At 41.2% G+C, this 22,500-nt stretch overlaps 1 protein-coding gene across 3 annotated transcripts in view; it reads right to left on the bottom strand.

The window, feature by feature from the left end:
- Window positions 1–13,786: 13,786 nt before the first annotated feature.
- Window positions 13,787–22,500, bottom strand: part of LOC148112237 (uncharacterized) — a 9,125-nt gene continuing 411 nt past the window's right edge. Inside the window, exons 2-7 of one of the 3 annotated variants that reach the window (XM_087877569.1) lie at window positions 21,907–21,937; window positions 19,417–19,476; window positions 18,459–18,529; window positions 17,880–17,979; window positions 15,836–15,978; window positions 13,787–15,101 (exon numbers count right to left, since the gene is read on the bottom strand). In XM_087877569.1, the coding sequence (XP_087733695.1) occupies window positions 14,203–15,101; window positions 15,836–15,978; window positions 17,880–17,979; window positions 18,459–18,529; window positions 19,417–19,476; window positions 21,907–21,937 (1,304 nt within the window). In that variant the 3' untranslated portion in view covers window positions 13,787–14,202. Of the gene's footprint in view, window positions 15,102–15,835; window positions 15,979–17,879; window positions 17,980–18,458; window positions 18,534–19,416; window positions 19,477–21,906; window positions 22,187–22,500 lie in introns of all 3 variants that reach the window. The other 2 variants (XM_087877570.1, XM_087877568.1) reach the window with 2 other exon arrangements.

Genomic DNA, 22,500 nt, shown 5'->3' with positions numbered 1-22,500 from the left:
TGCTTTCGAACTGCTAGGTTGGCAGAAGCTGGGATAAGGAACAGGAGCTCAACCCATTACGCAGCACTAGGGATTCGAACTGCTGAACTGCCAACCTTTCAATCGACAAGCTCAGCGTCTTAGCCACTGAGCCACCACGTCCCAAAAAATTAATAGGTACATAAAAAAAAAAACCAAACCCAATTCCAGTCTTTTTTAATGCCCGTCTTTCTGTTCAACACCTCTTCCTGGGAGATTTATTGCCCAAAATCCCATCAAACTGAGCTTTGCAAAACTCATCCAGATTTATTTTCCAATTTCCACCTTTTCCCTCCCCAATGTAATGATATCCGCAGCATTTCTTCCTCCCCCCCTTTCTAAAAATTTCCTAAAAAGAAAATTTGGAGTACAATTCAGAACAAGAAAGCATCATTGATAGATTGAGGCTCCCATATACCTCTTCAATGTTCATCTTTGGAAGAAACGTTTCAGGTTTTTCCTTTGGAAGGTTAAACAAAGCGATTTGAAAGAGCTTAGGGGGTTTTGTTCATACAGATGAAGATGGTTTAGAAAGATTAAAATGTCTAAATGGAAATGTTATACATACATACATACATACATACATACATACATACATACATACATATATATATATATATATATATATATATATAACATTACCCACCAAAGGGGAAAAGGCTTAAGATGGCAGCGTAAATTGTCCATGTAAAACAAAAGAGATATTATTTGGTCTTGTTTCTATGGGGATATGTGGCTTCTGGTTTTGATGTTTGAAATAGAAAGGAAAAGAAAGAAAAGGTTTAATAATGGGGGTAGTTAGAGAACTGGCTTATAATAATTATAGGTAATGTAAAAAAAGTTGAGATTGTGAATGTACACAAAAGAAGAAGAACTAGGGGTGAGATGATGTATTTATTTATTTATTTTTTATGATAGCAGTCTTCCAGTATTCGAGGGGCTGCCACCAAGAAGAGGGGGTCAAATTATTCTCCAAAGCACTAGAAGGCAGGACAAGAAGCAATGAATGGGAATTCATCAAGGAGAGAAGCAACCTGGAATTAAGGAGAAACTTCCTAACAGTGAGGGCAGTTAGCCAGTGGAACAGCTTGCCACCAGGAGTTGTAGGTTCTCCATCACTGGAGGTTTTTAAGAAGAGACTGGACAACCACTTGTCTGAAATGGTCTCAGGTCTCCTGCTTGAGCAGAGGGTTGGACTAGAAGTTCTAGCCTGATTGATTGATTTTATTCTCTTTTTTCCCTCCTTTATGCAATTCCCTGTTGTCGTTGTTTTTAAATCTTTATTTTCTTTCTATTTTTTATCTATTATCTATTATCTTTCTATTATCTTTATTATCTTTCTATTTGATGCTACAGTAAACCTTAATAAAACTTTTTTTTTCTTTTTTTAAAGGGCTGTGTGGGACGTGACTACAAAATTGCTGGAAAGCTCAGCAGTGATCATGGGGTTGGATTTGCCCATCAGCCAAAAGGAGCCAGGAGAGATTTAAAAGCCTAACAGCCCCATCATGGTAGCTTTGTTTGGGTTCAAGCAACAACACTTCACACTTCCTGGCTGCAAACGAGGCTTAAATGACTACATGTTGTGAAGCTGCCCAAAATGTTAGGCAGTCACAAGGTTAACATTCATGGTTTTAACATTTGTAGTTATGTATGTATGTATATATATATATATATTCTTGAAATGATGATGCTCGGTAAGCAATGGCCCAATTGCAAATGCTAAATCTTTTAAACCGAACAAAATTAGAATAGAAGAGAAGAGAAGAGAAGAGAAGAGAAGAGAAGAGAAGAGAAGAGAAGAGAAGAGAAGAGAATTTTATTGGCCAAGTCTGATTAGACACACAAGGAATTTGTCTTTGGTGCATAAGCTCTCAGTGTACATAAAAAGACAAGATACATTCATCAAGAATCATAAGGTACAACACTTAATGATAGTCATAGGGTACAAGAATAGAATAGAATAGAATAGAATAGAATAGAATAGAAGAGAAGAGAAGAGAAGAGAAGAGAAGAGAAGAGAAGAGAAGAGAAGAGAAGAGAAGAGAAAAGAGAATTCTTTATTGGCCAAGTGTGATTGGACACACAAGGAATTTGTCTTGGTGCATACACTCTCAGTGTACATAAAAGAAAAGATCCGTTCGTCAAGAATCATAAGGTACAACACTTAATGATAGTCATAGGGTACAAATAAGCAATCGAATCATACTAGGAAACAATATAAATCATAAGGATACAAGCAGCAAAGTTACAGTCATGCAGTCATAAGTGGGAGGAGATGGGTGATAGGAACGATGAGAAGATTAATTGTAATGCAGACTTAGTAACTAGTTTGACAGTGTTGAGGGAATTATTTGTTTAGCAGAGTGATGGCATTCAGGAAAAAACTGTCCTTGTGTCTAGTTGTTCTGGTGTGCAGTGCCCTATAGTGTCGTTTTGAGGGTAGAGGTTGAAACAGTTTATGTCCAGGATGTGAGGAGTCTGTAAATATTTTCACAGCCCTCCTTTTGACTCGTGCAGTAGACAGGTCCTCAATGGAAGGCAGGTTGGTAGCCATGGTTTTTTCTGCAGTTCTAATTCTCCTCTGAAGTCTCGGTCTGTCTTGTTGGGTTGCAGAGCCAAACCAGACAGTTATAGAGGTGCAGATGACAGACTCAATAATTCCTCTCTAGAACTGGATCAGGAGCTCCTTAGGCAGTTTGAGCCTTCTGAGTTGGCGCAGAACTTCTCCTCCTTCCGATTTGAGATGAATTCTGCTTTGCAATTTCCTCCAAACTGATTGCTCCTTTTTTTTTTTTTTTTGCTTTTTAATTCTTTGGCTTGTAGGACATGCGAGATGAGCCAATGAAACCCGTATTTGAGATTCGCGCGTGTCCTCTGCACACTTTTGCAACCTATCCTAAGCATCTTTTTAAAGGAAGCTGCTTTTTGTTTTAATTTTCAACAGCTCGCATGAAAACCATTTTTACTTTAGTGACTGGGGTTTTCCTGCAAACTGCTTTGAAAAATGACTGAGAAAGAGGCTAGGAACTAAACACATCTCGGTATGAAATAAAAATAATAATTCACAGAGTCTATAATTCTCTTCCATCTTGAGGAGGATATTTTGGTGACATCTAACACCTCATTAGTTGTTGTTTTTTTCTTTTTTAAACAGAGGATCTTATGCCTCTGCTTGGAAACTCAAAAACCCATTGTTGGTAATTAGGTGTTACTGGATGGGCAAATCTGTAAGGATTTTATATGTGTGTGTGTGTGTGAAATTCCAATTGGCCCATTAACAGGTGCTTTACAAATATACTAGAGCTAAGTATGCCTTCAAGTCAATTAGCTACTTCTTGATTTGTTGATCACACCCATGGTTAACAAATCTCAGCAGTTGTTTTCCCATCCTTGTGGTTGATGTGTGGGTGTGGGTGTGGATGTGTAGTTGGGGAGGTGTACACGGGTGGATGTGTTTATGACAAACATTTCCATAGGTTTTTCCTGAGCTCACACTTTGGGGCTTTTCATTTCTGAGCAGCCCAAGTCAAAAGGATGTGAAAAGTTATCTCTGTGCAGATGTGACTGATGATCAGGGCCTTTCTAGCAAGCCAACTCTATGCTTCTGTCTGTTCTACAGCCCTTCTGAATAGAATAGAATAGAATAGAATAGAATAGAATAGAATAGAATAGAATAGAATAGAGTAGAGTAGAGTAGAGTAGAGTAGAGTAGAGTAGAGTAGAGTAGAGTAGAGTAGAGTAGAGTAGAGTAGAGTAGAGTAGAATATGAAATGGAATAAGGAATAGAATAGAGTAGAGTAGAGTAGAGTAGAGTAGAGTAGAATAAATAGAATAGAATAGAATAGAATAGAATAGAATAGAATAGAATAGAATATGAAATGGAATAAGGAATAGAATAGAATAGAATAGAATAGAATAGAATAGAATAGAATAGAACAGAACAGAACAGAACAGAACAGAACAGAACAGAACAGAACAGAATGGAATTCTTTATTGGCCAAGTGTGATTGGACACACAAAGAATTTGTCTTTGGTGCATACGCTCTCAGTGTACATAAAAAAAAAGATACATTCATGATGAATCATAAGGTACAACATTTAATGATAGTCATAAGGTAAAAATAAGCAATCAAATCATACAAGGAAACAATTAATATCAATATAAAATATAAAAATTACAATCATGCAGTCATAAGTGGGAGGAGATGGGTGATAGGAATGATGAGAAGATTAATAGCAATAGTAGTGCAGAACTATGCTGAATAGTTGACAGTGTTGAGGGAATTATTTGTTTAGCAGAGTGATGGCGTTCGGGGAAAAAAAAACTGTTCTTATGTCTAGTTGTTTTGGTGTGCAGGAACATTGTTTTTAAAGCCAGAAGAGAGCTGGGGTCCCTTCAGATTTGTATTGTCCACCCCGGCAACCAAAATAACCCCCACCAACCTTTCCTGGGGGGGGGGATTGTGTAATTCTTGGCCCCTTACCCTTCCTGCATTATTTTTCCACAGCGAGCTTGCAACTGCTCCGAAGAACTTCTCAAAGTCTTATCTTAGCGTGAGCAGCTCCTCATTAATATTCCGTCCATATGGAAGAATTTCCTATATCATTGTCCATTAACACGGCGGATAATCACTCATTCGGTTATCAGTCCGTCAGCCCTGGCCTCTCCTTCAGCCTCTCGGTGCAAAGGATGCTGGGAGATCAAAGAAGGTTAAATGTGTCTAACATTGTGATTCCCACATTTCTATATAATTAGACGTCCATAATAAAATTGATTGAAGATAAGGAAATGGTATTAAAGCTGTTTAGGCCTAAAAGACCATATTAGCAGGTCTTTTATAATTGTTCTTCATCCAGTAAGAGGACGCAGGAAGAGAAAAATATATTTCTGAACTATGCATTTAAGTCTGTATACTGATCTATGTAGGGGTATCAAAAACGGACATTTGTCTGTTTGGGTATAATATTTTTTGATGCAAATAAGAAAAGGTCAGAAGTGTATATGCAAACAACAACTTCTTCTTCTTCTTCTTCTTCTTCTTCTTCTTCTTCTTCTTCTTCTTCTTCTTCTTATTATTATTATTATTATTATTATTATTATTATTATTATTATTGCATGCTCCTTGGATAGTACAAATCACACTCAGTATCACAACTTGGACTTGGGGTGTATGTACAGTTAACCAGAGAGGCTTCCTAGAAGAGATTGGCCAATCATTTGTCTGAAATGGTATGGGGACTCCTGCTAAAACAGGGGGATGGACTAGAAGACCTCCAAGGCCCCTTTCCAATTCTGTTCTATTCTATTCTAAATACTACTGGGGATTGAAGATCCAAGTGCTTAAAATAAGAAACACAGAGAGGAATATTAATGAAAAGAACTAATTACAATCAAGAAATGATCTGCTTATTGTAGTAAAGGTAAAAGGTAAAGGTTCCCCTCGCACATATGTGCTAGTCGTTCCCGACTCTAGGGGGCGGTGCTCATCTCCGTTTCAAAGCCGAAGAGCCAGTGCTGTCCGAAGACGTCTCCGAGGTCCTGTGGCCGGCATGACTCAACGCCAAAGGCACACGGAACGCTGTTACCTTCCCACCAAAGGTGGTCCCTATTTTTCTACTTGCAGTTTTTACGTGCTTTCGAACTGCTAGGTTGGCAGAAGCTGGGACAAGTCACGGGAGCTCACCCCGTTACACGGAGGCACTAGGGATTCGAACCGTTGAGCTGCCGACCTTCCAATTGACAAACTCAGCGTCTTACCCACTGACCCTATTAGTTGTAGTAGCCCTTTGCAGATTGAAAATCTTGGCTCGGGGTCTCCAAGGGCAGTTAGAATTAGCCATGACTTTTGCAGAGAAACTCTGCAGGAAAAAAATATATATATATTTGAGATTGCAGCACTGAGTCAACAAAGAGATTAGATCAGTGTTTCTCAATTCTTTGGGGAGTCTAAAATGTGTGGACTTCAACTCCCAGAATTTCCTAGCTAGTAAAAAAAATAAATAAAAATGGATTAGATGGTGGTGTTTTGATTAAGTCAGAAAGCTGACCTTGATTAGGGCCATTTGCATATGTTTTGCAATGCAAGAGCTGTTAGTGGTGATAATGATAATGATTATAGAGAGTGTGGGAGGAGAGGTGTGATAGCCCAAAATCCGAAGGGGTCTGGTACCTCTTTTTCATTAATGTATTTTATTAACAATCCCTCTTCCCTGCCCATTGGCACTGTGCTGAATTAAACTTGCCACTCTGCTTCTGGGAGTTTTCCCCTCACTCCCCCAATGTAGGCAGGGAATTTCCTAGTCACACTAGGAAGTGTTGCTAGTCACACCTGATCCTGAATGATCTTTTCAAGGCCGTTGGGTGATGCCCTGCCACCTTTTAAGACCATCAATAGAAAGAAGGGAGAGTTTAACTCTTTCTTTCTTTCTTTCTTTCTTTCTTTCTTTCTTTCTTTCTTTCTTTCTTTCTTTCTTTCTTTCTTTCTTTCTTTCTTTCCTTTCTCTCTCTCTCTCTTTCCTTCCTTCCTTCTTCTCTCCTTCCTTCCTTCCTTCCTTCCTTCCTTCCTTCCTTCCTTCCTTCCTTCCTTCCTTCCTTCCAATAATCAGCTTGCCTTCGGAAGTGGTGGGAGCTTCATCACTTGAGACTTTCAAGAAAAGGTTGGACTGCCAGAAATGGTGTAGGGTCTCCTGCTTGAGTGGGGGGTTGGACTAGATGACCTATAAGGTCCCTTCCAACTCTATTAATCTGTTAATCTGTTTCTTTCTTTCTTTCTTTCTTTCTTTCTTTCTTTCTTTCTTTCTTTCTTTCTTTCTTTCTTTCTTTCTCTCTCTCTCCCTCCCTCCCTCCCTCCCTCCCTCCCTCCCTCCCTCCCTCCCTCCTTTCTTTCTTTCTTTCTTTCTTTCTTTCTTTCTTTCTTTCTTTCTTTCTTTCTTTCTTTCTTTCTTTCTTTTTTTCTTTCTTTCCCACCCACCACAAGTTCTTTCCTTCTGCAGTAGACCAAAAGGAAATAAAAAAATCCATCCCAGTGAAGCAAGTATTTATATCAGTAAGAAAAACCCATTCCTGGTTTTATCAAGCAGATTTTTTTTTTGTTCTACTACTATACATACATACATTCATACATACATGCATACACAAAAAAGAGTGTCATGCAGATTGACCAGAAAATATATAAATGTCTTCCTTTATGAGCAAGTTTTATATAGAGAGAGACTCTCCATAAACCTTAACAATATCAGTAGACATTGCCCCTCGGTGTATTTCATTATTAAATTATAATTTATATCCCAGGCAAGGATTTGCTTTTCCTAACAAAGGTTTGGGAGGAAAGATGGAGTGAGAGGAACTGTAGATGTCTCAAGCAACACGTTCATTTTCTATAGCTCATTTCTTCTTTCTAACCCCCTTCAATTTTTTAAAAGATGTCTTTTTTTTTTCCTGTCTTTGTTTGGCAGAGCCCTTTGGGGGGTTTAATGGGTCTCCCTTGCTAAACGGAGCAGTCTCTGGAGTAAGAGGTTTGGCACGACTTCATTTCTGAAACAACCACAAAGGCTTTGTGGGTTGTGTATTAGCCTCTTAAGGTCTCACTCTGGAACGATGTGCAAAACGGCAGCAGATAATACAAATTAGATAACGTATCTACTTCCCTATAATAAAGTGCGGAACTCCAAAGATCTCTTCCTTTACACAAGGACTATTTTTCCTGATTAGGTTTCTGCAACTTTCTGCCCTTGGGAATGGCTTGACCTCAACTCACCTCCTCTCCTCCTAGATGCAATCAAACTTCTAGATGGTAATCTTTCACTATCTTCTTAGCTCCTTGTGTCAACTGGATTGAAAGTTGCAGAACCATGACCATGTCAACTGATCCCAGTCAACTGATCCCAAATCTAGGGGCATCTGGAGGAAGGAGTTGAGAAAATGAAGAGTAACAGACTAACAGAAGAGTTGGGAAAGGACCTTAGAGGTCTTCTAGACAGACCCCTGCTCAAGCAGGAGACCCCTTACCATTTCAGACAAATAGCTGTCCAATCTCTTCTTGAAAATCTCTAGTGTTGAAGCACCCACAACTTCTGGAGGCAAGTCGTTCCACTGATTAATTGTTCTAACTGTTAGGAAATTCCTCCTTAGTTCTAGGTTGCTTCTCTTCTTGGTTAATTTCCATACGTTGCTTCTTGTCCTGCCTTCTGGTACTTTGGAGAAGGAGCTGCTGATCCAGTTCTAGAGAGGAATTATTGAGTCTGTCATCTGCACCTCTATAACTGTCTGGTTCGGTTCTGCAACCCAACAAGACAGACAGAGACTTCAGAGGATAATTAGAACTGCAGAAAAAACGATGGCTACCAACCTGCCTTCCATGGAGGACCCGTATACTGCACGAGTCAAAAAGAGGGCTGTGAAAATATCTACAGACCCCTCGCATCCTGGACATCAACTGTCTCAACTCCTACCCTCAAAACAACACTAAAGGGCACTGCACACCAGAACAACTAGACACAAGGACAGTTTTTCCCGAACGCCATCACTCTGCTAAACAAATAATTCCTTCAACACTATCAAACTATTCACTAAGGATGCATTACTAGTACTATTAATCTTCTCATCGTTCCCACCACCCATCTCCTCCGACTTATGACTGTATGACTGCAATTTTGTTGCTTGTATCCTTATGATTTATATTGATATTGTTTCCGGATTGCTTATTTGTACCCTATGACTATCATTAAGTGTTGTACCTTATGATTCTTGATGAATGTATCTTTTCTTTTATGCACACTGAGAGCAAATGCACCAAAGACAAATTCCTTGTGTGTCCAATCACACTTGGCCAATAAATTTTTCTATTCTATTCTATTCTATTCTATTCTATTCTATTCTATTCTATTCTATTCTATTCTATTCTATTCTATTCTATTCTATTCTATTCTATTCTATTCTATTCTACTCTACTCTACTCTACTCTACTCTACTCTACTCTACTCTACTCTACTCTACTCTACTCTATTCTATTCTATTCTATTCTATTCTTGTATCCTGTGACTATCATTAAGTGTTGTATCTTAAGATTCTTGATGAACGTATATTTTCTTTTATGTACACCGAGAGCAGATGCACCAAAGACAAATTCCTTGTGTGTCCAATCACACTTGGCCAATAAAGAATTCTATTCTATTCTAGCTTGACTCCCTCTTCTTTGTGGCAGCCCCTGAGATGTTATAACATTGCTATCCTGTCACCGCTAGTCCTTCTTTTCACTTGACTAAATATACCATAAGAACATGGTCAATATAGCGTGCATTGGCTTTTCTGATCTCTCTATTCAGATCCCTCCATCCAAGGGACAACACGCAAGGATGGAGTCACAAACAAGCCTCAAATGTGCACCTGAACGAGGAACAGGATGTCGTTTGTGCCTCTGAGTTGTCTTTCCTTTGAACGGGGCCAAGCCGATGCCAATTTCCCTCCCCCCACACACACACACCAATTCCACGTGGAATACGAAGCCTCCATGAAGAACAAAGTGAAAACAAGATTACTTGGCAAGCCTCCTAAGACAGGTGTTCTCCTTTCAAAGGCCTGGAAGATCTTCTAAGAATGATGGCTGCGTGAGACACAGGGCCCTTGAATGGTACCTCATTTTCTGAGAACGCCGTCTTCCTTTTTTTTTTTGGCATCTCCCCTTGCAGCCCACTGACAAATTACACTACACTTTATGGAAATGTAACATTTTCTATGAATGGGCGGGTGCCGCCGGCATGCATGCTAATCGGGCAGACAAAGTCGCTCGCCTCGTCTCCGCAACCTGCGCTGCCTTTTCCCGTCCGCAAATTAAAAATCCGTTCGAATTTATTGACTAATATATTAAGGAGGAAACGCAACGCTGGCCTGCCGACCCGTATTGTGGAAAGAAAAAACAACAGTTGCAAACGTAAAATAAAAATTCAGTTATGCATAACCAGTTCGGTTGTGGTTCTTTGGATTTGCTATGCTGGCCATATCCTGGGATCATCTGCATGGCAATGTCACCATCTGTCTTTTCTCAAAGTCCACAGGTTCTTGTACATTGTCAGTTGGATGTCCTGATCTTTTCCTCCTCCTCCACTCATCTTCTCCTTCTCCACCCATTTTCTCTTTTTTCTATCTCTTCTTCTCCATCTCCATCTCCATCTCCTTCTCCCTCTCCTCCTTCCCCTTCCCCTTCCCCTTCCCCTTCTCCTTCTTCCCCTTCCCCTTCCCCTTCTCCTTCTCCATCTCCATCTCCTTCTCCTTCTCCTTTTTCTTCTCCATCTCCTTCTCCTTCTCCTTCTCCTTCTTCCCCTTCCCCTTCTCCTTCTTCCCCTTCCCCTTCCCCTTCCCCTTCTCCTTCTCCATCTCCATCTCCTTCTCCTTCTCCTTCTCCTTCTCCTTTTTCTTCTCCTTCTCCTTCTCCTTCTTCCCCTTCCCCTTCCCCTTCCCCATCTCCTTCTCCCTCTTCCCCATCTCCTTCCCCTTCTCCTTCTCCTTTTTCTTCTCCTTCTCCTTCCCCTTCTCCATCTCCATCTCCTTCTCCTTTTTCTTCTCCATCTCCTTCTCCTTCTTCCCCTTCCCCTTCTTCCCCTTCCCCTTCCCCTTCTCCTTCTCCATCTCCATCTCCTTCTCCTTCTCCTTTTTCTTCTCCTTCTCCTTCTCCTTCTCCTTCTCCTTCCTCTTCCCCTTCCCCTTCCCCTTCCCCATCTCCTTCTCCCTCTTCCCCATCTCCTTCCCCATCTCCATTTTAAGCTTCTGTTAACCTATTGGCCATTGTGATGGCTGCTATCTGGACTTTTTTCACCATACCCCATGGACAACACTGGAAGACTGTCCCATCAAGAGTATAGATCCACCCAATGGACTATCAAAGTCAAAACCATCCCATTATGGCTCACTGTTTGAATTCAGTCATTAAAATGAGGGTAGACTCCATTCACTGAATCCCTTTTTAGTGGATTCTTAAACATAATAAAATAAAGGACAAACAATTTGCCAGGCGTGCATTAAAAGCTGTACTGTCGGGGCTCATGATGCTTTGAATCCTTTTAAAAGTTATTGGGCAGGACTATATCATGTGTGGCTGCCTGATTTGAAAAGGATATTTGAGTCTTGGCTTTTGGAACAAGTGGAATCAGTAGCCACCATTAAACTATTATTCTGTTTGACTCGGTCCAGTAAAACCAAACAGAATAACAGTTTAATCGTGGCTACTGATTCCACTTGAGTCAGTCCAGAGACTAGATTAAATGAGACCAATGCAATCATCATTGTGTACTTGCATTTTTGACATTGGATGCTTCATATCAAAGTCATGGCAAAGGGGTGCTGGTGTCACCCATTTTTCATAATTTATTTCCCTTCACTCCTTTCATGGAACCCATGACTTTATTTATTTGACAAAATTTATGTGGCCTCCCAACTCTCATTGGCCCCGGAGGGCTTATGTAGATGAAAACTCAATATAAAAATGGTAAAAAAAAAGCAATAACCCCCCTCAAAAAAACCTGATAACAATGAAATAGACCACTTAGAATAGAATAGCAGAGTTGGAAGGGACCTTGGAGGTCTTCTAGTCCAACCCCCTGCTTAGGCAGGAAACCCTACACCACTTCAGACAAATGGTTATCCAACCTCTTATTAAAAACTTCCAGTGTTGGAGCATTCACAACTTCTGGAGACAAGTCGTTCCATGGATGAATTGTTCTACCCGTCAGGAAATTTCTCCTTAGTTCTCAGTTGCTTCTCTCCTTGATTAATTTCCACCCATTGCTTCTTGTCCTGCCCTCAGGTGCTTTGGAGAATAGCTTGACTCCCTCTTCTTTGTGGCAGCACCTGAGATATTGGAAGACTGCTATCATGTCACCCCCGGTCCTTCTTTTCATAAGATGGGATGCATCCCACTCTAGGGTCCCCATGTCTTTAGGTAAAACCAGATCTTCAGGGTTTTGCAAAAGAGTGACAAAGTGAGGGCCAATCTTGTCATTTGTTAGATGTTGTTGGCCAGCAGTTTCCACTAATGGCCAAACATAATGAGAATTGCAATCACCAACATTTAGATGATTTCAGGTTCCCAACGCCACCCCTAATCCAATTTTCAATTTGTTCCTGCTCCTTACTGCATTTCATCAAAACAAAGCATACTCTGGAAGCCATCCAACAATTAGAACATTACAAGGTTCTGTTCGATTTTATTTTGGAGGGATCGTTAGAATATTTTGGACCTCTGCTAACCTTTTTATTTATTTATTTTTAACATGTTGAAACAAGCTTTTCCAAAGAGCAATAGTAGAAGCAGTAAAAGTTGGGGTTCTGTATTTCAAAAGTAAGAGGGACCAAAGGAAGTTGAAAGGGTTGATGCAAAGTTTGGATGTGTTACTAGCTCCCCTTAGTGGCACAGGTCTGGCATGATCAAAATAAACGTTGATATAAAAAGTATTACGATATACCTCTCAAGTCAAGTTGATAATTCTGGGGATTTACACACACACACATAGACAAAGAGAGAGAGAGAGAGACTGTGAGAGAGAAACACACACACAGAGAGAGACAGAGAGACAGAGAGGGAGAGGGAAAGGGAGACAGACAGAGAAAGAGGGAGAGACAGAGATACAGAGGGATACAGAGAGAGAGAGGGAGGAGGGAGGAAGAGAGGGAGGGAGGGAGAGAGAGCGATACAGAGAGAAACACAGAGAGAGAGACAGACAGAGAGAGAGAGAGAGGAAGGGAGAGGGAGGGACGGAGGGACGGAGAGATACAGAGACAGACAGACAGAGAGGGAGGGAGGGAGGAGAGAACAAGAGACAGAGAGAAAGAGAGAGGGAGGGAGGGAGAGTGATACAGAGAGAGACACAGAGAGAGACAGACAGACAGAGAGAGAGGGACGGAGAGGGGGAGGGAGGGAGAGAGAGATACAGAGAGACACAGACAGACAGAGAGAGGGAGGGAGGGAGGGAGAGAGGAGAGAAAGAGAGAGAGAGGGAGAGATACAAAGGGATACAGAGGGAGACACAGAGAGAGACAGAGAGAGAGGGAGGGAGAGAGGGAGGGAGAGGGAGGAAGAGAGAGCGATATAGAGAGACACAGAGAGACACAGAGAGGGAGGGAGGGAGGGAGGGAGAGAGGGATGGAGAGAGGGAAGGATGAGAGAGGAGAGAATGAGAGACAGAGAGAAAGAAAGAGAGAGGGAGGGAGAGACAGTTAGAGAGCGAGAGAGCATGTTCTCTCAGAATCAATTTGGTTAGTTGAAAATTCTGCTAAAAACGGAAGAATTATTTCCCCATTCCTTAAACCTCAACTAGATGTTTCCAGGAGCCCATCAACAGTGTCCAGAGAACAAGCAATGGCTCCTGATGTCCCCAGAAAGACACTTTGTAGTGACTCCATCCCACCCCCCCAGTTCGGACCGGTTCTATAGAACCGGTAGTAAAACCGGAGGGAGGCTCCACTCACCGACTCCGACGTCATCAGAACGCTTCTGCGTATGCACAGAAGATTCTGCACATGCCCAGAAGAGTGCCCCCGTCCGTGTGTGCAGCCCCGTTGCGAACCGGTAGTAAAGGTAAAGTAGAACCCACCCCTGCCTCAAAGGTGTCAATTTTGGACACTGGAGCTGTTCTGGTGACTCTCCAAAGTCATCTTTTACAGGTTGGGTTAAATATCGGCCCACCGAATATACCAGTTAGAACGAGAGCTCCTGAAATGTTTTTCCCTGTTCCTTGGGCAGATGTGTAGATATTTTACTTCTATTCTTCATCCTTGACTTCAGATAATTCTTTTATTGACTTTTTCTTTTTTTAAAAAAAAAAAAACAAACCACTGAAATATAAAAATAGATTGGAGGAAGGTCTATTCCCTACTCAAGACGGGAAGAAACCACCTATTTTGAGAATAAACTCCCTTCTTCTTCCCCACCCCAAATACATCAGCAAAAGGCAATATTTGTAAACCTAGGCTAGACCTGAAATTTCGACATATATGTCATATTCAAACGTTACCACCAGGAGGCAGTGCAGCACCGTCTATAAGAGAAACGCCATGAAATCCTTTTTAAAATAATCTGTTTTCTTCAGATCCCAAAACTGCCATATTAACAAGCCTCTTGCCTTTCAGAAAGGACGTTGTAGACTTTGGGCTCTTCTCCTTCTTGCATCTGACCATGCATCTGGTCATCACTAAGCGGTGTCCTCTGACTCGTCGGATTCTGACTCCTGTTGGCGTTTCTTACTTTTGCCTTTCTTGCGTGAGCTTTCTTTCGCTCCGCTTTCCTTTCTTTTTCTGGAGACTTTCTCTTTCTTCTTCTCCTGTTTCTTCTTCGTCGTCTTCTTCTGTTTCTTCTTGTGAGCTTCCTGGGGTTTCTGCTTCAATAGGATCATCTGCCTTTCATCGTTCTTCTTTGGTAACTTCTTCACCTTTGCATCGGTCTTCACCCGGTCCGCTTTTGTCCTCTTGCTAACTTCTCCACTCTTGGTTTTGGCTGCCTTTTTCTTTTGACCAAGGTGTTTCTTCACCTCTGCCTTGGCCAACTTCTTTATCTTCCCGACGTGCTTTTTCACAGCTTTGGGTTTCACCGCTTTCTTAATTTTGCCCACCTGCTTTTTCACGGCTTTGGACTTGGCAACTTTTTGCATCCGATGGACGTGTTTCTTGGCCTGGGATTTCGCCATCTTCTTCACCTTGCTAGCGTGCTTCTTGAGGGCTTCTGGTTTTGCAGCCTTTTTAATTTTCTTAACATGCTTCTGGACAGCCTTGGACTTTGCAGCTTTTTTGATCTTATGGACATGTTTCTTGGCCTGGGATTTTGCTATCTTCTTCACCTTGCTAGCGTGCTTTTTAATGGCCTTTGGTCTCGCAACCTTCTTAATCTTTTTAACGTGCTTCTGAACAGCCTTGGATTTTGCTACTTTCTTAATCTTCTTCAGCCCTTTCTTTACTGCATGCTTCTTCCCCTTTTTCTTTCTTTTCTTTCTTTCATCATCTTCCTCCTCCTCCTCCTCCTCATCTCCGTCTTCTTCTTCCTCAACTTTTTTCTTTTTTCTTGCCAATTCGTTCGTCTTCCATTCTTCTTCTTCAGCTATAGAACAGAACAAGAATATTTGGGGAAAACAAAGTCAGAATCATTTTCTCTTGTAACGTTTGAGTGCAATCATAGAAACATCACAAACTTTCTTGTATCAAAGTATTTCTTTTCCATCCCAAACCAAAGTCCAGCTTTCTACTGAACCCAACATTACCCATTTCGACCTGTAGCTACAAGGTCTTTGTATTACTCCTACACCCAAGAGAACCGATAGAAACGATAGAAAAGAAGTGGGCATGTCTTCTTCATTGGCCAGATCTGTTGACCCAATCCAGACAGCAGTCTTTTCTCAATCTTCCAATGAAGACTTGGAGGTCTGATTTCAAGGAACTCAAGAAAATGGATTCATTTATGGTAAGAATTTATCAAGATTACTCCTTAACTACATAGTTACTACCTACTACTGGTCTGGTGTAATGTCATGTGAATGACCAAGACATGCAATGCATATTCTTGAACAATGGGCTGTCCAGCTAATTATGACAACCTCTTCATGTATCACAGCTTCATCTCCTCTACAAATTAGAAATTAGATGTAAGAATATTTCTCTTTACCAAGCCAACACTCTCTTTATCGTCTCGGATGACACACAAGTGTGTAAAATAGTATCAGTCTTCCCAAGGGAGATATACGGAATGATGTTGTGGACTTTGTTTTCCCCCAACTTAGGACACTTAAAGGATCACCCCAGGTATGCCTTTACCTGTTCATTGATAGGACATGTTACCTTCAATGGGATCCTCCCCACGTTTCCGCTTTAGCTTCTTTCTCGCTGCTTCTTTTTCTTTCTGGATTTGCCTCAGAAAGTAATTTTTTTTGGCGTACATCTTGATTAAAGGCGCAACTTCCTTCAGTTTACCTTTGTGGGAACTGAAAGAGGAAGTGGTTTTGTCAAAGAGAGAAGCTAGTTTAGCTGTTCCCTTGCAGAAGAAGAGCGCGTTCTGGAAGAGGTAGATACCCTTGCTCCTTGAATGGGACATCACAATTTTTTCTGGGCCAAAGGAGCCTTGGTGGAGCAGCGGACTAAAGCGCTGTTAAATAGCACTTAGCTGCCAGCTGCCTGCAATTACTGCGAGTTCAAATCTCACCAGGCTCAAGGTTGACTCAGCCTTCCATCCTTCCGAGGTAGGTAAAATGAGGACCCGGTTTGTGGGGGCAATAAGCTGACTTTGTATATAAAAAAAGAACACCGCTTAGGGGGGGAGGCCGAAAGCCCTACTAAGCAGGTATATACAAAAGTATGAAGGCTACTGCTTAACGCACTGTAAGCTGCCCCGAGTCTCCGGAGAAGGGCGGCATATAAATCAAACCAATAAATAAATAAATAAATAAATAAATAAATAAATAAATAAATAAATAAATAAATAAATAAATAAATAATAAAGACTGCACTGAATTTCACTGCAACTGAATTTCTAGATGTCACCACTCCACAGCTGACATCTAGGCCAGATGAACATTTTTCGTTTGATTTCATGTCATTTCCAGTTAATTCGGTTAAAACTAAAAATCTGTAGAGATTCTCAGTCATCCAGGTCATGATTGTCCCAAAGGTGCTTTTTCAGGAGGCAACTGGAAAAAAACAAGAAAGTCCAGTTGCCTCTTGAAAAAGCACCGTTGGGTCAGTTAAAACTAAGCATGGAACATAGGATTGCTCTCAAGTCCTCACTTCAAGCTTTGGCCACGTTGCAAGCTGAAGCTACACGTCTTGTCCTGAGATGGTGCTTTAGACCACTAATTAAAACTTTATTAAGCAACTCAATTATTGTTGACGCTAATAGCAATAGCACTTAGACTTATATACCACTTCACAGCCCTCTCTAAGCAGTTTACAGAGTCAGCATCTTGCGCCCCCCAACAATCTGGGTCCTCATTTTACTGACCTCGGAAGGACGGAACACTGAGTCAACCTTGAGCCGGTCAGGATCAAACTCCTGGCAGTGGGCAGAGTTAGTCTAAAATACTGCATTCTAACCACTGGAAGGGAAGGAAGGAAGGAAGGAAGGAAGGAAGGAAGGAAGGAAGGAAGGAAGGAAGGAAGGAAGGAAGGAAGGAAAATAGCAATAGCACTTAGATTTATGTACCGCTTCACAGCCCTCTCCAAGCAGTTTACAGAGTTAGCCTCTTGCCCCCAACAATCTGGGTCCTCATTTTACTGACCTCGGAAAGATGGAACACTGAGTCAATCTTGAGCTATTCAGGATTGAACTCCTGGCAGTGGGCAGAGTTAGCCTGCAATGTTGCATCCTAAACACTGTGCCACCAGGAAGGAGAATGAGAAAGGGAATAAGAGGGAAGGAAGGAAGGAAGGAAGGAAGGAAGGAAGGAAGGAAGGAAGGAAGGAAGGAAGGAAGGAAGGAAGGAAGGAATAGCAGCACTTAGACTTATATACCACTTCACAGTGCTTTATAGCCCTCTCTAAGCAGTTTACAGAGTCAGCATTTTGCCCCCAACAATCTGGGTCCTCATTTTACCAACCTTGGAAGGACAAAAGGCTGAGTCAACCTTGAGCTGGTGTGACCCGAACTGCCAAACTGCTGGCAGCTGGTGATGAGCAGAAGTAGCCTGCAGTACTTCATTCTAACCACTGTGCATTAACTCTGATTCAGCCTCAGTCCATTACAAGGCCATATAACAGGACTTCTACCTGTATAACTCTATCGTCTGACTTGACTGGTTGCAGCTATCCAAAGTTCTGGAGATCTTCGCCATGGAACCTGGGACTTTGTACAGGAAAAAGTGGGTGCACTAGTAATCTTGGAGTTACTTACTTAAGGACACAGCATGTAACAATTCCAATGAGGAGAGCAAAAGAGAAAGCTATGCTTCCTTCTACGACGATTCTTGCCAAGGCGGGCCGATTTGGGATCACTGTATGGAATATATATATAGGAAACAGTCTGGACCAGGTTATCTTAATTTATGAATAGCAATAAAAGAGAATATTTGGAGCTCAGGGTTGAACTGTGGGGTCCTTGGTGCTCTCTGACCTTGGTGGTTTTGTGGCAAACGTTTAGTTACCCAACTAAGGAGCATCATCAGTGTTAGAAGAGAATGTGGTGTGGGGAGAGGGGGAGGAAGAGGAGGAGGCAGTGGGGGAGGACTGTATGGTCCTTGGTGATTTCTGAGCTTGGTGGTTTTCTTGCAAACATTTCCTTACCCAACTAGATAACATCATCAATGCAGAAGGTACCCCAAATATAAGAATTTGGAGCCTACGCAATCTACAGATTGCCCATTTCTGTTTTTGCAATCAACGTCTGCTTCTTATACTTTGCAATAATCTAGCAAAGTCACCTAGGAGGAGAAAGCTCTTTCCCTACTTTTAAACATCAATAACAAACATTTACCTTTGTTCCAATTGATGGATCTTTTGACCAGAACCTGGGAAGGACTGTCTTCGTTCGTCGGAGGGCTGCTGCTGGCTTGCACAAAAAGAAAGCCATTAAAATGGCTCAAGACACATTCAAGAGGGTTGGAGTTTAGGGCAAGACATGCCCTCTTACTCCAAGTAAGGTTGGAGCCAAAACACTAACTCTGTCTGTCTGTCTGTCTGTCTGTCTGTCTGTCTGTCTGGTAAAGGTAAAGGTTCCCCTGCACATGCGTGCTAGTCTTTCCTGACTCTAGGGGGCAGTGCTCATCTCCGTTTTGACTCAATGCCAAAGGCGCACGGAACGCTGTTTCCTTCCCACCAAAAGTGGTCCCTATTTTTCTACTTGCATTTTTTACGTGCTTTCGAACTGCTAAGTTGGCAGAAGCTGGGACAAGTAACAGGAGCTCACCCCGTTACGCACTAGGGATTCGAACCGCTGAACTGCCGACCTTTTGATCGACAAGGTCAGCGTCTTAGCCACTGAGCCACTGCATCCCTATCCATCTCTCTCTCTCTCTCTCTCTCTCTCTTTCTCTTTCTCTCTCTCTATCTCTATGTATTATCTATCTATCTATCTATCTATTTATCTCTCTCTCTCTCTCTCTCTCTCTCTCTCTCTCTCTCTCTCTCTCTCTCTCTCACCCTAACCCTAACCCTATCATCTGTCATTTATCTCTATCTATCTCTATCTCTATCTCTATCTCTATCTCTATCTCTATCTCTATCTCTATCTCTATCTCTATCTCTATCTCTATGCATCATCCATCTATCTATCTATCTATCTATCTATCTATCTATCTATCTATCTATCTATCTATCTATCTATCATGGGGAAGACTGGAACTTTCCACCTGCCCACCCAAGACTAAAGTTCATCTCCCCCGTACATTCCACAAGAGACTCAGAATCATCCCATTTGGTGCTGCTAGGATTACCTTCTGGATCTGGAAGACTTGACTCGGTCTTCTCCAGCTCTTCGTAGTCTTGGATTGGAGCTAAAGTAGAGGAAAAGGGCTGGAAGTCAAACGGCAGAACCTAGAGCGTAATAAATATATGAAGGACAAGGCAAAAATCCACGTTTCCACCACCACGTGCTTTCTGAATAGTCAGGTTGAAGCTAGGTGGGAAAAATTAGGAGGAGGTATGCTTCTCCTTCTCACTCTTAGTGGCTCCTCCTTGAAAATATCCCTAGTTCTACTCTTTAGCAGAGCTTCCTAGCCGTGTTTCAAACTCAAAGAAAGCTTTGGGGTGTTTTGGGGTTGCTTTTCCCCCCTTATTATTGAGGTGCCTGGGACGTTCTTTTCAATTTTCTTTAGTGGCGTTTGCAATCTTACTTTTCTTTGAGGCATCTTTTCCTTCAGCCTGAAGCTTTGTGTCTGCCCACACTTTCTAGACCGAAAGCTTCCAAATTCTCCTTTTACAGATCAAAACGTTTTGCTTCCTTTCTTCTCCTCTTCTGACATTCCTCTTTTTTTTTTTTTAGAGACATTGTCTTTGCCGGGGTCATTCCAGAACGCGTCACTTTGGATATTTCACAAAATGTGCCAGACTTGTCTTAAATTGATCTTTTTTTTCTTTTGCTTCGTCTGCTTGGTTTACAAAACTTCTAAACTCAAGAGGCAAGAGGCACCAGAGCAGGCTGTGGAGAGAATATCTCCCAATGAAAACAAGAATTCATTTAAATCATTAAATATGATCTAGGGTCATATTATCATATGTGGTGGGAGTGCTCAAAAGCCAAAAGTTTCTGGCAGCAAATAAGGAGCTGGTTAGAAGAGATGTTAATGTTTAAAATAGAAGTTAAGCCGGAATTTTTCTTACTGGGCATGACAGATGGCAAATATGACAATAATGTAACCTATTTAATGTTGCATATACTTACCATGGCAAGACTAGCATTTGCTCAAAAATGGAAGTGTAAAGAAATACCCTCAGAAGAAAAAATAATATACAAAATTTACAGCTGTGCAGAGATGGACAGACTTACTTTAGAACTCAAAGGCAAAAGTGACTCAACATACTATGAAGTCTGGAATAAATTTTATAATTGGTTAGATAAGAGGAAGAATGACAAAAACAAGGGATAATGAATGTCTGGAAATGTATATATCAATGTATATCAATATATCAATGTATATTGAATTTGTGAATGTAATATAGGTTTATTAAATACATGCATAGTGGTTTAGGAAGTAAAATACTGCATACTTGATATATAATGAAATAGGAGATATGTCAATTTGTATATAGATCAAGGAATAGATTACTTATTAACTTGATTTAGACACAGATGTTAGAAACCAGAGACGTTGAGCAATGTCCATTGTTTTACTTTTAAAACTAATATATTTTTTTTTAAAGAATTCATTTAAATCAGAGGTGATATTGGGATGGTTCAGACCAGTTCAAGCGAACCGGTAGCGGAATTCATAGTTGCCCTGGCTCTATGCCATCTTATTTAGGCATGTTTTTGAGGCTGGGAGCATGTGTGGAAGGCACGCGTGTGAGCAAAGCACATACGTGGAAGGCCGGGCATATGTGCAGAAGGCAGGCGTGGCGAACCGGTAGTAACAAAATGTGAAACCCACGGCTGATTTAAATCCATATTCATAAATAAATGCCCATTGCTTTTCAGGGGTATCAAGGCTCATTGGAATAATATTGTTTTAAGAGCCATTCTCAGCTGAAGGAATGTAGAGCTGTTCATACGATGAAGCATTACCATCGGCCAGCCTCTGGATACAAGTAGTCCTCACTTAACGACCCACAACTGAAGTGTGGAATTTTGGTTGAAAGTCTGTGCGCTTGTTAAGCAGGTCGTCACGGGACCGGAGTCAATTTTACGACAGCATTTATGATGATTGCAAAACGAGTCACTGAAGTCATTAAGCAAGCCACGCGGCTGATAATGAAATAAATCCATTTTCCCAAATGGGGGTTATTTGCCAGAAACCAGGCCCTCCCCCAATTTTTTTTCTTGTTTTCTTGCTTTAGATTGTATTTAAAATTTGCAGCTGTAATATATATATATTTGATCTGTAAGCCTCCCAGAATCATTGACTGAGATGAGCAGCCTTAGAAATTGAACAAATATATATATATATATAATATATATATATATATATATATATATATATATATATATATATATATATATATATATATATATTTAAAAAATAGCAAATTATGGCCAGGTGACTGCAGGACAACCTGATATCCAAAATCTCCCTTATATTGATTGTGTAATATTTCCAAAATTGGCTTGGGGATACCTATGTTGGTTTTGTAAATTACGGGTCGCAGAATTCTTATTTCTCTCCTTTCGGGTTTCCCTTTTCAAAATAGAGAATTGCCAGCATTTAAAGCAAGAGATCAAAGTAGATCTCACTGCCACACATATTGTAGGGGCCATAAATTCTACTTACCTGAGGCTGCAGGTCGAAAGCAGCACAGCAACTGCAAAGAAAGAAGGATAGCAAGAGAAGCTTTGATCTGCTCCATAGTCAAAGCTGATGCAGAACTTTACGGACTGAGAATGGAGGCACGAGACCAGGAAATTCGAGGGAAACGGACCCAGTTCCTAATTTTGAAGTTATTTTTATCTTCAGGTTGAGTTTGTGCCACTTGTGATGACAAGCTGAGCTTGCCATTTTGATGCCACAAACATTTCCCTGGTTGCATCACAAGCAACTGAATTCCAGGGTTCTAGAATGATAGAAGTAAAAGCTTGAGAACCAAGGAAGTAAGCGCCTAAATGGAAAAATGTTCTTGATCAATTCATGTACTCCTTCCTTCCTTCCTTCCTTCCTTCCTTCCTTCCTTCCTTCCTTCCTTCCTTCCTTCCTTCCTTCCTCCTTTCCTTTCCTTTCCTTTCCTTTCCTTTCCTTCCTTCCCTTTCCTTCCCTTCTCTGATCTTCCTCCCTTCCTCCCTTCCCATTGGCTCTTTTGCAAAATTAAATTAGAGAAGACAAGTTAAACAACAACAACAACAAAAAGACTTCCATGTTGCTCTCTGGAAA

The sequence above is a fragment of the Pantherophis guttatus genome, chromosome 12 (assembly GCF_059756535.1).
Source record: "Pantherophis guttatus breed Tessera chromosome 12, ASM5975653v1, whole genome shotgun sequence".
Lineage (NCBI taxonomy): Eukaryota > Metazoa > Chordata > Lepidosauria > Squamata > Colubridae > Pantherophis > Pantherophis guttatus.
The sequence above is the reverse complement of the archived record's forward strand: the minus strand, read 5'-3'. Positions and strand labels throughout refer to the sequence as shown.